Source organism: Eptesicus fuscus, chromosome 11 (assembly GCF_027574615.1).
Source record: "Eptesicus fuscus isolate TK198812 chromosome 11, DD_ASM_mEF_20220401, whole genome shotgun sequence".
Lineage (NCBI taxonomy): Eukaryota > Metazoa > Chordata > Mammalia > Chiroptera > Vespertilionidae > Eptesicus > Eptesicus fuscus.
The window spans coordinates 40601954-40618664 of NC_072483.1; the positions used below are offsets into that span (position 1 = coordinate 40601954).

The 16711-nt window shown below is 40.9% G+C and overlaps 1 protein-coding gene across 2 annotated transcripts in view; it reads left to right on the forward strand.

The window, feature by feature from the left end:
- Positions 1-16327, forward strand: part of SLC4A10 (solute carrier family 4 member 10) — a 186366-nt gene extending 170039 nt beyond the window's left edge. For both annotated transcript variants that reach the window (XM_028141093.2, XM_028141099.2), the window contains 3 exons: positions 6653-6720; positions 9726-9842; positions 16223-16327. In XM_028141093.2, the coding sequence (XP_027996894.1) occupies positions 6653-6720; positions 9726-9842; positions 16223-16289 (252 nt within the window). In that variant the 3' untranslated portion in view covers positions 16290-16327. The remainder of the gene's footprint in view (positions 1-6652; positions 6721-9725; positions 9843-16222) is intronic.
- The last annotated feature ends 384 nt before the right edge of the window (positions 16328-16711 follow it).

The window sequence follows — 16711 nt, forward strand, 5'->3', positions numbered from 1 at the left end:
ATAAATAGCAGAAATGTCTGAACTCCCAGAGACTCAAATTTACTAGTAGAGTATTCTCACCTTTTGTCCTTTTGATGGTAGTTGCAAGCTTATACCTTTATACACCAGGGTTTTCCTATCAGTAACCCACTTCTGGTCTTAGGGAATTGAGAAAACATTAGTCTGACCTTAAAATTCAATAATGAGTTAAGCAGAATAAATAGCTACAACAGGCCAGTCCAAGGTCGCAGAGCTTCTGTTCCAAATTTTCATGTACTTCATGCATATGCATATGCATATGCTTCAGTTTTTAGAAAGAAAGGATTATAATCAGGATAGAAATGAATATTGGAACCCTGACATTTTGCACATTGCTCTGTGTAAAGGGAAGACAGCAGAATCAAATTCTGGATGTCCAAATGTGCTCAGAGTACCAACAAGCCTTCCTTGCTACTTAAATATTCTCTAGGACATTGTACCCCATTTGACAAAAGGGCTGCTGTCAAAAGCAGAAAGCTCTAGCAGCATGTTTGCTCCTGGGTGGGGGGAGAAGGCAGTTAGTGTTCAATAAATCCTGGAAATTGAACTCTGGGAAGTGATCATGGTAGTAACACCTCTAGGTTTATAGGAGGTCCACTCTAACATGTATGCTATAGAAAAAGGCAAAAGGGGGGCTAGTGAGACTTGTGATCTATACGAAGCATGATCATGAACAAGGCCAAGAAGATACAAAAGCAATCTAAAAACAAGTGCAATTAAACCTAGCACAGAGTATGTCTTACTGCTAAGAAAGATCAGAATTGGTTGTGGATTTGGGAAGCATGTCTTAATTATTACACAGACAAATGTTATTTCTAATTGAACCTTAGACTGAGGCCAGCATATTTTTCCTCAAGCAGTGGGTTTTCAAAGTGTAGTCCTAGGATCTCTGCTGTATCAGCCGACACCTGCAACTTGTTAGAAAGACAAATTATTGGATGCTACTCAGATCTATTCAAAACTCTGGGGATGGGGCCAGCACTCTGTGTTAAAAAGACCTCCAGGTATTTCTGATGCATACTAAAATTTGAGATAAGACTTCCTAAAATCACAGTCTGTATCTCCAGAATATACTCTTCTAAATCCAAGGTTACTCTATCAGAACTTTTGTATTTTATAATAATTTAGATAAGTCATTTAGAGACAATCAAACATTCTGATGAAAAACATATGTTGCATCCATCTATTCATATGAATTCTGTGTGGACTACTCCTCTCCCCCTTTATTTCTTTTTGGCTTTCATCATTAAAGTGGGGAGTGTATGTGTTGACTCTTCTATCTATTGGGAGTATTAAAAAATACCTCTTAGAGATATAATATTTTATGGCATTAAGCATATTGTATATATGTGTGTATATAATATATTATCCTATCTAATAAAAGAGTAATATGCAAATTGACTGTCACTCCAAGACACAATATGGCCGCCCCCATGTGGTCAAAGATGGCTGCTCCCATGTGGACACAAGATGGCCACCACAAGATGGCCTGAAGGGGAGGGCAGTTGTGGGCAGTTAGGGGTGACCAGGCCAGCAGAGGAGGGCAGTTGGGTGAGACCAGGCCAGCAAGGGAGGGCAGTTGGGAGGGGACCCAGGCCTGCAGGGGAGGGCATTTGGGAGGGACCAGGCCTGCAGGGGAGGGCAGTTGGGGGAGACCAGGTCAGCAGGGGAGGGCATTTGGAGGGGGCCAGGCCTGCAGGGGAGAGCAGATGGTGGGGACCCAGGCCTGCAGGGGAGGGAAGTTGGGGGAGACCAGGCCTGAAGGGTAGGACAGTTGGGGTGGACCAGGCCTGCAGGGGAGGGCAGGTGGGGGAGACCAGATCAGCAGGGGAGGGCAGTTGGAGGGGGCCAGGCCTGCAGGGGAGAGCAGATGGTGGGAACCCAGGCCTGCAGGGGAGGGAAGTTGGGGGAGACCAGGCCTGAAGGGTAGGACAGTTGGGGGGGACCAGGCCTGCAGGGGAGGGCAGTTGTGGGCCATTAGGACAGCAGGGAGGGCAGTTAGGGGTGACCAGGCCAGCAGAGGAGGGCAGTTGGGGGGGACCAGGCCTGTAGAGGAGGGCAGTTGTGGGCGATCAGGACAGCAGGGAGGGCAGTTAGGGATGACTGGGCCAGCAGAGGAGGGCAGTTGGGGGAGACCAGGTCTGCAGGGGAGGGCAGTTGTGGGTGATCAGGCCAGCAGGGAGGGCAGTTAGGGGCAATTGGGCCGGCCAGGAAGCAGTTAGGCGTCGATCAGGCTGGCAGGGGAGTGGTTAGGGGCAATCAGACAGAGGCAGGCGAGCAGTTGGGAGCCAGCAGTCCTGGATTGTGAGAGGGATGTCCGACCACCCGTTTATCTCAGACATCCCTCAAGGGGTCCCAGATTGGAGAGGGTGCAGGATGGGCTGAGGGACACCCCCCCCCACCACCGTGCACAAATTTTGTACACCAGGCCTCTAGTATATAATATGTTTGTAATTTTTGCAGCATTATCTATTCTATTACTAATTTAGGAATTAATAATTCTTTGGCTTTCCTTGGTCTTCTCTTGATAAAATAAAGGGGTTAAACTTGAAGTCCCCTCTATTTCTTAAAAATCTATGAATTCTAAAATTGCTGATTATTTCTCTATCTACTAGTAATACTCTAAGAATTTTTGTGAACATTGGCTCTTTGCTGTTGTTTGCACTTTGGGCTAATTGAGGGCTCCTATATAAATACAGACTTTACCTGAGATATGGATATAGTAACAGATGCTACCTATTTCACTAAGGTAGAGCATTTGTTAGGTAACATGGTATTTTTTATGCTATCACAAAATATAATTCAGATTCATAATACAATTTTACATATAGCATCCTATTTATCAAAACACCCCATAATTTAACTCCAATTTTATTTTTCACTAATACTCAGCACAGACCTTTGGCTCCAGCCAGACTAGTTGTTTATTGTCATGCAAATACAACTTATTTATAGACAACTTTTATCCTTGGCCTACCTAGAGTTTCTTCCTTTTTACTACCTAGAGATTGTTCCTTTCTACTACCAAACTGATCAAATAAGATGGGCTCAGATACCACTTTCTCTGTTCCTATAGTTTTTAAGGTGACGCTTCTCATCCTCTTGAGAGTAGGGTTTATATCTTCCTTTTCATTGTTGTATCCCTAGTACCTAGGAGACTACCTGTCATGTAGATGATGCTTAATATATATATTTGTTAAATGGATTTATGAATAGCTGCTAGATTATGCCTATCTCATAATACATGCTCAGTAAATGTTTGGGTGCTTTTGAATAGATTTTTTTGAGCCTCAATTTTCCTGCCTTTCACTGGATATAGAATTAACTGTCCTTCACTTATCTGGTATCTGAAGAAGGCTTTGGACTACCTTAATTAAAATACGGTATTCGAATCATAGTATGAATATTCCTCTAGTCAAATTGGCAAAACCCTTCAAATGTTCTTGGGTAGACTATGATCATTATCGTTTTAAGATCTTCACCATGTTGTAGGTAGGATTCAGCATATTTTTGATGGACCCTGTGCGAATGAAGTGCTGAATAGAACTCATTTTAAGGTACTTCTGACTTAAAAAGAGATGGATACTCAGCTTTATGCTCTCACTTTCTGTTACTGTATGATTGAGATAAACTAGGTTGCGATTGTCGTGACGGCTAGTGCCTGATTTGACTGCTCCTCCCCAGAAAGTCTCAATTTTTGGCTTCCTCAGTGCTGCCTGGGATGCAGCCGGCCCTCCATCCAGAGCACTGAGGCCCACCCAGCCTCCTTCTGGCACGAAAGGCAGCGGCTGCTCTGCCACGTTCTCTTCAGATAAGCATGGCTTGGGAATGCTATCTTTAGAGGTGATGAGCTTTTGTTTGGATAGAATTATGACTAGTATAAAGCCCACACATGCTAACAAGCCACAGAGTGCAAAATAATTATTGAAAGCAATTTGAGAGAAAAGTGGAAAATCATCTGAGGGAAAAACAAAATTGTTCCCAAAGCTTTGGTCCAATTTTTTTTTTTTTTTCTGTTAGATTGAATCTTGAGTCTTGGTTTTCTGCTGCCAGGTCACTTAAACATTGATGGCACTGTTCTTCTCTTAGCTTTTTTGGACTTTACTCCTTTATTAAACCTTTCTACCTGGCTTTTTGAGATTTTATTCTGAGTTGGTCAGGAAAGACACTATGTACCAAGCTTACCTTTCAGTGGATAATCAAGGAAATAATTGCATTTTGCTTGTATCTTGGTTTTACTTAAATAGCATTTGGGATCACTGAATGTTTCCTCTTTATGTTCATCCATGTTCATTTAGGTAACCTTTTCTCTAGAAAAAAAAAAATAACCACATCTATCTGAAAGGATATATATGCTCTGTTCGTGGCCTCAAGGATGTGCACATAAATTAACATGTCATGTATATTATGTTCCATGTATAGTGACTAACCTATTTACAAGACATACCTCAATCTAGACTACAGATTTGCTCTGCTCAGATGCTTAAATGTGTAATTTAAAACAAATGGTACTACCGTATTTTCCGGCATATAAGACGACTGGGCGTATAGAAGATTTTCCTGGGTTAACAAGTCATCTTATATGCTGGAAAATATGGTATCTATTTACCATAAGTTAATTCTAATAGCACTGCCAATTGCCAAGGGGACTAAGCATAATACACAAGTAATAAAGAACATATGATGGCTCTTAAAGAAAATTTATTCTTGAAGAACAACAGAAAAAGGGAATAGAGTTGATTTCTGCAATGCAAAGGGGTAACAGACACGTACTATTGGCACCACAGAGTATAAATGTAACATAGGGTTTGGGGGGCAGGGCACTGATAAGCAGAGAGACAGCAGAAATCATTCACTCCCCTGGCCTCTCCACTGTTCCACAGCATAAGCCTGGGTATAGATATTCTGTATGCAACATGGCCAAGGTCCCAGCAGAGGAGCCTGCCTTGGTCAACAGGTTGGATGTGGAAGCAAGTACCACAAGAGTTAAAATGAGACATGCCTATATTATATTATATTATATTATATTATATTATATTATATTATATTATATTTTCATGGGTTAGTTGAAGAGACTCTAGCAAACACTGTTCTTTAAGTCTTTAAAGTAACAAGAAATACGGCTAGTGGTCTTCAGACTAGGCAACATGCAAGATGAGGGCCAAGGTCAGCATACAGAGGTTGCTAAGAACAGCCCTGCATGCCAAGAATAATGACATCAGCCAAAGTTCTTGTCTCTCTGGAAGCCGATCTAAATCAGCCAAGCTACTGCTAAGCTACTGAAAGAGGGAAGGCAATGAGCCTCCAGGTTATTCCTATTTTCTCTTTTCAGTTCCCATTTGGTCAGGGAGCTGCCTAGCTCTTTATACAACTTAAAATTTTTGGACTTTAAGACAATAATTCTAAGATTGTTTAATGGCCCCAAATAGCTCTCTGAACTTGAGCATTACTAATTGACCCTTTGAAAACAAATGCATTAAACTGGAGCTATAATCTACAGATAACTAAATTTCTTTTTTGCTGTATGGAAAGAAGTTGATGATAACATTATTGAAAACTAAATCAGGGCATTTCAGTATGGTAACAAGATTATCTTTATCCCAAATATATAGTTTTAAAATGTTATATCTGAAGAAATAAATATATAAAGCAGTTCTTCCCTTTGGGAAGGGTGGGATATTGTCATTATAAGAAGAAACCTGAAGCATAAAGCAAAAGCCTAAGATGCATCCCTAAGTGGAAAACACATCTGTTTTGGTCCATACAAGAAGATATCTTTTACTATCTTTTTCCAAGTCTCTCCAGTCTCTCCAATAATGGTTCTCAAAGTGTGGTCCTCAGAACAGCATAATCAGTGTTCCCTGGAAACTCATTAGAGATGTAAATTTTTGGGCCCTACTTCAGACCTATTGAGTCTGAAGGTGGGGCCCAGCAATGTGTATTTTTAACAAGGCCTTTAAATTATTCTAATGTAAACTGAAGTTTGAGAACCAGTGCTCTAAATACATCTTTCATTCCCTTCTTATAGAGTATTTTGGGAATATAATTTCAACTTTACAACAATGAAAATGATTATATTACGCATACTTTTGTCCTTGTAACATTTAGATTGATTTTGTTTTGTTTATTAATCCTCAATGGAGAATTTTTTTCCCCCCATTGATTTTTAGTGAGTGTAGGAGGGAAGGGAAGAGATGGGGAGAGAAACATCATTGTGAGAGAGATACATTGATAGGTTGCCTCCTGCACACTCCCTGAGCCTGCAACTGCCTTACGTGCCCTTGACCAGAATTGAACCCATGATCCTTCAGTCCTTGGGTCAACACTCTAACCACGGAGCAAACCAGTTAGGGCAGATTTATTTATTTTTTTTAAATCTGCTTGGAAATTAACATGAAAGAGACTGTTGTTAGCATTTAAATTACTTTGTGATATGAGACTCTCATTAATTACTTGTGTTCTTAGTAGTGAATGCTTTCTTCATTGAAAGGACCTGTGCTAGCATTGATGAGTGCAAACAGAGTGGAAGGTCCTGGGGTTAATGAGATAGTGAAACATTAATCTGTGTTTCTTCTTCAATGTAAAAGGGAGACTCATCAGGTTCACTTTATGTATTTTACATTTATCTTTCCAGGAAGAACAAAGTATGCTAGCTATGGAAGATGAGGGTACAGTACAACTCCCATTGGAAGGGCATTACAGGTAAGATAGAAAGGTGAAAACAGACAATTTGAGAAATGGCACATTTTGTTATATGTTCTATTAAAATTTCTGTACTACATGGATTCCTATAGAGGTTCACTGAAGTTGTATTAAAGTAGAAAGAACTGAAACTAGGAATTAGATTACTCTGTCCCAGTAGTAAATTTTGTCACTAATAGCTATGTGACTGTGGCCAAGTAGCTTAAAATGAAGGGGGGAGGGAGGGGCGTGGGCATGGAGCTACTGTTTGAAGTCTTTTCTTCTCATATTTTATAATGGATATGAAAGCTCTCTTTAGTATCCTCTGAAAGTAGCATCTGAAGACAGCTCAAGATTCAATTCTGGGATAAATGAGCTAGGTATTCACTAAATTGATCACAGCTAAATGTTTAAACTCTGTGAAATTATCCCTAAAAGGCACTTCCAAAGAGGTAATCTATTTCCTAAGTTAAGGGAAATTTTACCAGTCATTTTAGGACATATTTATGTAATTCTCTAAAATATACTAATTGTCTTTATGCACAAAGATATAGCAAAAGAAAGCAAACTCCTATAAATTACAATAAAAATTTTGAAAGTATCTGGCTAAAAAATACTATATATGGTCTCAAAGTACTTAAGAATCATATAAGGCAATGCTAGTAAAAAAGCAGAAGAGACTTTTCTCTGAGGAGGAAATTTGTCAGAGTGTTAAAAAAATAGTCTCTAGATCTTCAGGGTCTTACTGTAAAATCATATTTCCTAGATTTAAATCATATATAATTATGTACCACTTAAGCACAGGCAAAAGTATAGAAAGTACTTTATCTTTTTAAACACAATATTTAAGTTTTAAAGTCCTGTTGATTATTTAGTTGAATCAGCATATTCTCAAGTGTAGTCTATAGAAACCTAGTTTCATATGATACCACTTTCAAAAGGATTATGTAGTTAAATAAGTTTGGAAAATGTCCCGTACTGTATTCCAGTTTGTAAATTCACAAAGCACATTGGCATATTCAGAAATCTAAATAGTATTGCATTAAACAAAGTTCAATGGTTTAATCCAGAATTTTCCAAACTTATTTGCTCACAAGACTGTCACATATCTTAAAAATCTTGTATTCCACATAACACTTTTTTGGGAATCACTTGATTTTATGCTTTGAGTTCCCAAAGGCTAGGTGAATTAGAGGAATTAATGAATACATGTCTAGATTAGGCAAGGAAAGGGGCCTATGAGACCCAAGGTGTTGCTCTAGACCCTTAGTGTTTCTCTTAAAATTTGGATTTGTTGCCCTCTTGTGAAAACTACCAATGAAAGCCATGTGAGGTCCGGCTAGGATTTCCTTTTTCTTCCTTCCTTCCTTCCTTCCTTCCTTCCTTCCTTCCTTCCTTCCTTCCTTCCTTCCTTCCTTCCTTCCTTTCTTCTCTCTCTCTCCTCCTCTCTCTCTCTCTCTCTCTCTCTCTCTCTCTCTCTCTCTCTTTCTTTTTTCTTTTTTCACAGCAGAGAATCTTTTTTATGTGTAGTGAGAAGAGTGCTATTTTCTCAATCAATGAAACTTTCCTTGACTTGGCCTATGATTTGTCTCTGCTGCATTTTGGTTGTGTTTCTAGCCCTGGGAATGTTTTGGAACATTATGAATGTCACCTGTAATTGGTGCCATTTAAAAATGCAAACAAAAAAAGCATAAAGCTTGGTATAAGTGCTGATATTACAAGCTCCCCCAGCCACTGGGAAAGACCCCAGCCAAATACACAGGGTGCCTTCATTTATTTAACAGACTAGAGGCCCAGTGCACCAGTGGGGTCCCTCAGCCTGGCCTGCGGGAACGGGTTGAAACCGGCTCTCTGACATCCCCTGAGGGGTCCTGGATTGGGAGAGGTTGCAGGCCAGGCCAAGGGACCCCACTGATGCCCGATCAGGCCAGGGAGGGATGGCCAGCCAGGGAGGGGCCATGGGAGGACTCCAGGGCAAGTCTGGCCATCTTGCTCAGTCCTGTTCGGCCAGACCCCAGCAGCAAGCTAACCTACCAGTCAAAGCATCTGCTCCCTGGTGGTCAGTGCACGTCATAGCAAGCGGTTGAGCGACCTTAGCATATCATTAGCATATTATGCTTTGATTGGTTGAACAGATGACCAGACACTTAGCATATTAGTCTTTCATTATATAGGATATTTGTTGAGTAAGTATGAAGTGCCAGGCTCTGTCGGGGAACAGCAGTGGGGCAATGTTCAAGAATCCTCCATAAAGCTTATATTCAAGTAAACTAGAGGGAGGAGGAGACAGAAAATAAACACACCAACAAATATAATAGTATACTATTTCAGATAATGAAAAGTACAATAAAAATAAAAAGTGAAAAAAGAGGAATGGGAGTGCTTTAAGGAGATAGAAATAGAAATTTTAAATAGAGTCGTCAGCAAAGGCCTGTCTGAGTAGGTGGCATTTGAACAAAGGAGGGAAAGGTTTGTGAAGGAACATTGCAGGCAGAAAGAAGAGCAGGTACAAGGTAGTTAGGCAGCAACAAGCCTTAGGGTGATTCAGAACAGTCAGGAAGCCATTGCATTATGGCTGGAGAGGAAGAAGTAGGGGAATAAGAGCAGGAGATGAAGTAGGAAGGTGAGGGTGGGAACAGAGTGTTATAGTCCACCTACTTGCCTTTTGCTCTGAGTGAGTGAGAGCCACTGTAGAGTCTAAGCAGAGAGTGAAGTGGGTCTGCTGTGCTACAAATGTTAGGGAAAGATGCTAAGCAGTGAACATGCAGCACTTGATCTCTATAATTTGAAATGAATTTGGAAAACTGTAGCCAAAGTTGCTATGTAACTAGAAAATATTGTCTAGATTTTTATTTTTCATAAATGTTTTAATAATTGATAAAACTATTCAATACTTCTTAATTTTTAATTGTCAAAAGTACTATATCTATATAAAGGCACACGGTTGTCTTACAGTTGTTTCTATCACTAAATATCTTCAATTGCTTATTTATTGTTTATTATTTCATTTTGGGTAAACTATCTAGAGATGATCCATCTGTGATCAATATTTCTGATGAAATGTCCAAGACTGCCTTGTGGAGAAACCTTCTGATTACTGCCGATAACTCAAAAGAAAAGGAGTCAAGCTTTCCTTCTAAAAGGTTTGAATTCTAATATAATGTGGATTTATACTGATCTCAGCTATTGACATGAATCCATTAGCAAAAATATAAGAACATTTCATCAAATTTAAATCTAAAGTATTTCAGAAAATTATTTTGAAAAGTGGGTAGAAATTATAATTATCATATTAGTTGGTATTGTTTTTATCTCCCTTTCAAATGAAAAGTTCACTCTAAAACTATGACAGTGGGGAGTAATGGTGCTATAAATGGGTCCCAGTGCACGACATCTTTGGACACTCATTTTGGCCTAGTCTTTTGCAGTAAGATTTTATTATATTCCCTTATCACCCACTTCCCAGGAACCCTGTCGATGTCTGACCACATTTTGCACTCCCCCATGTCCTCTTTAAAACTCATATGAAATGTAAAATGGTGATTTTGTATATTTCTAGTCTCCTACTCAACCCCTTGAAAATGTTCTCTAACCTCCTTACCCCCAAACTTTCAGCTCCAGAAAGTTCTATCCATTCTTCTCTATATAAAAGCATAACAAACAACTCTTGTAGTTGCAGATGATAGTTTTAAATGCATGCTGGGGGAAGAGTGTGTCCTTAAATATCAAGAGTCATCATAGGATTTCCAACTAAATTTTCCAGAATTTATAAATAAAATATTCAAACCATCAGCCTGCTTAGATGCTGACCTAAAGAAAAATCTCTGTGATGCTAATATATCTTATTAAAGAGTGATTGAGGGATTTGGGACCATGTTTAATTATTAAGTTCCTTTATTTTCATGACCTTAAATTAACTATTTCTACTTAATTTTTATATTACGTTTTGTCATAAGCTCCCCTACCTAATCACTCTAGAAGCTGATTCCCCAAAGGTAAGACCCTCTCCCTCAAACTTACTCCTTAATTGTATTTCCTTATGTTAAATGGTGTCTTCTAGAAACCTGGTCAGCCTATGTTCTCTGTGCGTTTTGGGGAGGCAAAAGGCATGCAGAGTCGTGGGCTTAGATCCAGTATCAGACTGTTTATGGTATTCCTATGACGACTCAGCTCTTTAAAGGGTTTGAAACTTGAGTAAACTTCTCCCCCACATGATTTATACAAATGCATCATATATAAATCAACAAATATCATAGAACTGTATTTAGTAATGATATTAAATTTCTATATTGGAAAAAAGAAAATGTATCCTTTGCATTAAGAGATTGCAAAGCTGGGCGCTTCCATTTATGCACCACCATGCTTCCAAACCTGCAAGCTTTATTTGGCTTCATGAGAAATATTTGGAAACATGGGCTAGAAAAAGAGGCTACATTAGACTTAGGGAGTACCTCTTGTTGCTGGTTTTTGTCACCCCAAAATGGCATGCTGCTTCAGTGTCATCTCTGTTCTCAACAGCATAAATAAGAAAAACAAATGCGTAAGAGTTCACCCCCAGAAAGCTGGGAATTCTCTGTCTCTCTGTCTCTCTGTCTCTCACTCTCTCTTTCCCTCCAGACTCCGCCCCCTCTCCTCTGTCAACTACCCAACACTTACTCCAAAGGAGGTTAATATAAATTACTCAATAGACTCTCTCAAAGCATCTGGTTGATGCTTTCTGTCTTTTAACTGGACTTTAAAATCTTCATGTATTTCTTTGCTTGGCTCAAGTAGAGGTCATATTTTATTCTAAAACGTGCTTAATCGTCCTTTCCCAAAGATCCCTGCTATGGTCTGATAGAGTCATTCTCATAGTAACACAGTTTTGCTAGAAGTCTTGGAAGAAAATCAGAGTTATGAGAGGGGTAATTTCTCAAACCTTTGGAAATATGTGCCTGTGGACTCTTTAATATTAAAAATATGGCATTTCTCTGATTTATAAAAAAAATTGAACTCAAAGTTTATGGGTTCAAAATAAATGCCAGATATGGGAATATGTGGAGAATTTGAGACACTTGACCTTATAGATGGCTTTTCTTCCTGTAATATATGAATCGATTAGTGCAAACTCTGTCTCTGTTTTTCTTTGGTTCAAGCAAAAGTGTTTTGTGTGTGAGTGTGTGTGTGTGTGTGTGTGTGTGTGTGTGTGTGTGTTTACTCCTCACTCAATTTTAGAGAGAGAGAAAGGGAAAGAGAGAGAAACATCGATGTAAGAAGAAACAGATTAGTTGCCTCCTGTATGTGCCCCTACCACGGATCAAACCTGGAACCTAGGTATGTGCCCCAACTGGGAATGAAACCCGCAACCTTTTGGTCTACAGAACAACACTCCAACCAACTGAGCTACCTGGCCAGGGCCCTCTTTCATCTTCATAACAATGGAAACTGACAGAAAGAGTGTGGCTTCCAGAAATCCTAAAACCACCAATACTAATAATAGCAATATCCTCCCAAATCCACTGCTTTCTCTTTGTATCTGTTGGAGCATTTACATATGAGGACCAGGAACTGTAAAAAATTTGTGCCTGCTAGATTATCCATTGGCAAAAAAAGGCCTAAAGACCAGATTACCAGCCCTAGCCAATTTGGCTCAGTGGATAGAGCATTGGCCTGCAGACTGAAGGGTCCCCGGTTTGATTCTGGTCAAGAGCATATACTCGGGTTGCAGGCTTGATCCCCACTGGGGGGTGTGTAGTGCAAGAGGCAGCTGATCAATGATTCTCTCTCATCACTAATGTTTCTATCTCCCCCTCTCCCTTCCTCTCTTAAATCAATCAATATATATATATTTTTACAAAAGACCAGGTTACCAGGGTCTGTATCTCTTGAGATCTAAACTGGCTCCTGCATCTCCCATCCCTGGTTATCCATCCTTGCACAACAGAGGAGCCTAGATACCTTTTGTTAGTGGAATTTGGGATAGCAGTTATATTTTCTCCATTATTTCATTCACTTTTCATTGACAAGAATATTTTATTCAGTTTAACTCAAAAGTCCTCTGGAAGAAGTTCCTAAGAACTAACTGGAATTCTACCACCCCTGTGGGATGTCTAACTTGACCTAGTTCAGTGGTGCTATTCACATGGGACAAGCTCCCTTCAGCTTATTGAGTGGATTGGTGGAAACAGGTTTCATCGCATAGAATAGGTGGGCAGCTGCCATGCTTTATAAACCGACACCCAAGCTGGATGTTCCTTGCGAAGGTACCTGGCAGCACTGGGAAAAGCAGCACTTGGTTTGCCCTGGTGGCAGAGGCTAGGCTCTGGGACCACCCTCCCTGCTCCCATGTGTCATGTCCCCACTCCCACCACCTTCTTCTATTCTGGATTCTCTTTCTTGCTCTGAGTTCCTAGATTCTGTCATGACTGTTTGATAAATGTTGTTCATAACTATTTTGGTGTCATCCTATCTAATAAAGAGGGAATATGCTAGTTGACCCTCATGCTGTTGCAAAGATGGTGGCACCCACAGCCAATAAGAAGGGAATATGCTAATTGCTGTCCCGCCCTCAAAGGTGGTGGCACCCACAGCCAGTAAGGAGGGAATATGCTAATTGACTGCCACACCCTCAAAGACGGCAGCGCCCATAGCCACAAGACGGTGATGCCCAGTTCCCTCAGCCCCGCTGGGGTGGCAGGCGCACGGCAAGGCCGGGCCCGCCCCCAGGCAAGCTCAGCCACTCCGCACGCATTCCTCCAGAGTCCCCAGTCTCCTCAGCACCCCAGGGCCGGTCTGAGGTGCAGGCAAGCCTTGGATGGCAGCTTCCCAGCCACCCAGGGCTGCCTGAGGCTCAGGTAACCAGGGCCGGCTGAGGATTGCACTGCTGGCAGTGGCAGCAGCAGAGGTGTGATGGGGCGTTGCCATCCCCTGATCACCAGGTTGCCTCCTGCCCCTGAAGGGTCCTGGACTGTGAGAGGAGGTAGGCCAGGCTGAGGGACCCCCCTCCGGTGCATGAATTTTCATGCAGTGGGCCTCTAGTTGAAAAATAACAGTTCCAAGATTGCTTAGCAGCATGGATGTAGTGGGTCAAGTTGTTTTCACTCTTGAAATTTTACTTTCTTTTATTTTAGATTCTAACTCCTCAAGGGAAGGGACACTGTCTCATCCATTTTCTATCCATTGGTCTTCTCAGAGTACTATACAATATAATATATATATATCATTAAACATGCAATGTGTGTTATAGATATGCAATATATTTTTATTATAATAGTATATAATAGATATGAAATATATGTAATATAGTTAAAAATATATACAATCTATTACAATGGAAGTTTATAATTGATTGGCAATGAGAAAATCAGTGTAACAAGGAACAGAGTAATAGCCATACAGTAAGAAAATTTAATTTTCTATTTTTTATAGATATTTTGAGGTGGTTATAAAACTTCTGCTTCATAGTGTGCTGAAATCTAATACAAAAAGCACTGATTTAAAGAGTTTAAAAAACTTGAATTATAATTGGTTGTTTTGTAACCAAACAACCAGTATGATCAAAGTAGGACATCAGGAGGAAGCGTGTCTGGAACCAAGTCGACATCCCGAGTCTCTTTTTTTCACTCTTGGTGACTAATAGTGCACGAGGCTTTTGCTCATTTATCAAAAGCATATGGAGCAGGGCGCTGTGCACATGGAAACCGTGCACATGTGGAGGCCCGTGTGTCTCTGTCCCCGCAATCTCCTGCAGAAAGGATCTGTCCTTCTATCTTTCAAAAGACAGGCGTTCACAGGGGTTGGGAATACCAGCCTCAGAATCCTGGCATTCAAGCTACAGGAGAACTTTGTCATCCAGGTCAAACCAATTTACAGATGAGGAAACAGGTTCCAGAGGAGTTAAATAACTGGCCAAGGTCATACAGCTCATTCTCAGCTTCCAGGAACGGAATGCAATTTTCGGTTCCAAGCTCAGGACTTCCTTCCCTGCCCCAGCTGCCCCTGTTCATTGGCTTTGTTTGGCCGAAGAGACTGGGAGTCAGGTAGAGCCCCAGGAAAAGTTAATTTGGAAAGTAGGGTAGCAGACACTTGTCATATGAAAGGAACTTAAAGTGGAAGAAAGTGAGTCATTTAGATGGAGGAGTTAAAAATACAGAGTTAAGGCTCTCAACACATCATGTGCACACTGTCATCCTTCTCATGGAAGGAGAAAAGAAAAGTGAAAAGAGTTGCTTTGCTCTGACCTGCAAGTAGCGTGCGCTGAGAAGTGTGGCAGGCACAAACCCGAGTGCCATAGACACTCGCTCACACCAGCTCTCAGCACTGGCAGCGTGCCACCGATGGCAGAAGCTCCGGCACTTCTTACCTGATGGTGCCGGGTGGTGGTGACAACTGAGAAAGGCTGTTTCTAGCTTGAAGTGGAGGAAAAACAATTTAAAAAACACATTCTGAGAATATATCTAAGTTATTGACCATTGTAAAAGCTGCACAGGAGGCCCCATAGAATAAAGGGTTTTAACAGTCACTTTATTACTTGGAAAAGAGTTACTAAAACCAAGGATTTCCCCACCAGCCACTATTTTACAAATTTATATTAAGGGCTAACATGAACAGTGATAATGTCTGGGTTTTTCCAGCTCAGGCCTCAGAGGCCGGCCAGCTGCGGGTTGCCCTCCATGTCAGCAGCAGGGCGGGTCACAGAGCGGCTCAGATATGGAGGGAAGTAGTGGGGAGGAGCACCCTGCCCTTCGGGAAGCATATACTCTCCGTGTGAGCTTCGAGCATGTGAGCACATTGTTGGAAGTTTCCATAAAAGCTGTCAATGTGAGAGCAGGAAAAATGTACACCAGAAAAATATTGAAGAAAAAGAAGACAAAATGGGAGAGTCACATTACCAGCTTGCCCATTAATGAAATTAACTACAGAATAGCTAAACTAGAAGCCACTTGGGAATGAGTTTATTCTGGGCTGAGTGAGGTGGAACATTGTTCCTGGGATGGACAGGGTCTGTTAAGAGACGGCACGGATGTCCAGAGGGCAGTGTGTGGGGTGGCCACCTCCTTCCAGACCTACTGACCAGGACAGGGTTCTCACTGAGATTCAGGATCCAGTCCATGCACAGAGGATGGGCCACTTGCAGCAGAGCCCAGAAATACCTTCTGTGACATCTCGTTTGTGTCATTCACAGTGTCAGTGCTCTCTTAAGATGGGGCATAACTGGCATTTTCAGTAATCATCAGTGATTCACTTTCCCAAATGAAAGCCTCGGTATTAATCCTGCATGCTTTTGAAACTGTTTTTAAAATGTCTGGTTTTTGGTTTCTGTGTTTTGAATTTCCCCCGTTTTTGCAGTTCTTGGTTTCTATCTCACTGAGTGCAGAGGATTTTAATTGTTGCTATCTATCTATGTGTGCTTCCCAGCATGAAAGCGCGATGCCTACGGGCCCTTGTGGCACTTCGGGGCGCATGGGTTTTGTGTCTGAGCAAGCAGATCTCACAGTAGCCATGCTGAATGTCAGTAATAAATTTCTCCTTTCCCCCCTTGTAGCAGTGAAAGCCGAGAAGAGAAGAAAGCTGACTCACAGAAAGGTGTTGACAGGGAGACTTGTCTATGACTTGATCTTCAATTTATTTTTTACAAATATATGAGAAGAGTGCCACAATTATTAATAAAACTGCTTTGATCATGTATTGTAAATTCTGTCTCTCATCCCAAATCCACCTTCATACTGTAAGTAGTGCAACACTTGTTTCTTTTTGCGTTTAAACTTCTGAGCAGTGAGACACACTTGTGAGCATATGCAATAGCTTATGAAGAACCTCTGCATTCCTTGCTGTGTGTTAGGCATTTGTAAACACTGGGTTCTCATTGTCAGTTTTATGAGAGCAATAGCTTTCTTAAAGAGATAAGTCATATTTACCTAGTTTGTATTTTCCTACTGTAGTGACCTGAGGATACCTGGTAATTTCAATGAGAAGAATTTTGAATGGTAGTCTTACTTCTTATTTTGTATCAGTGACTTATTTCAAAATAACC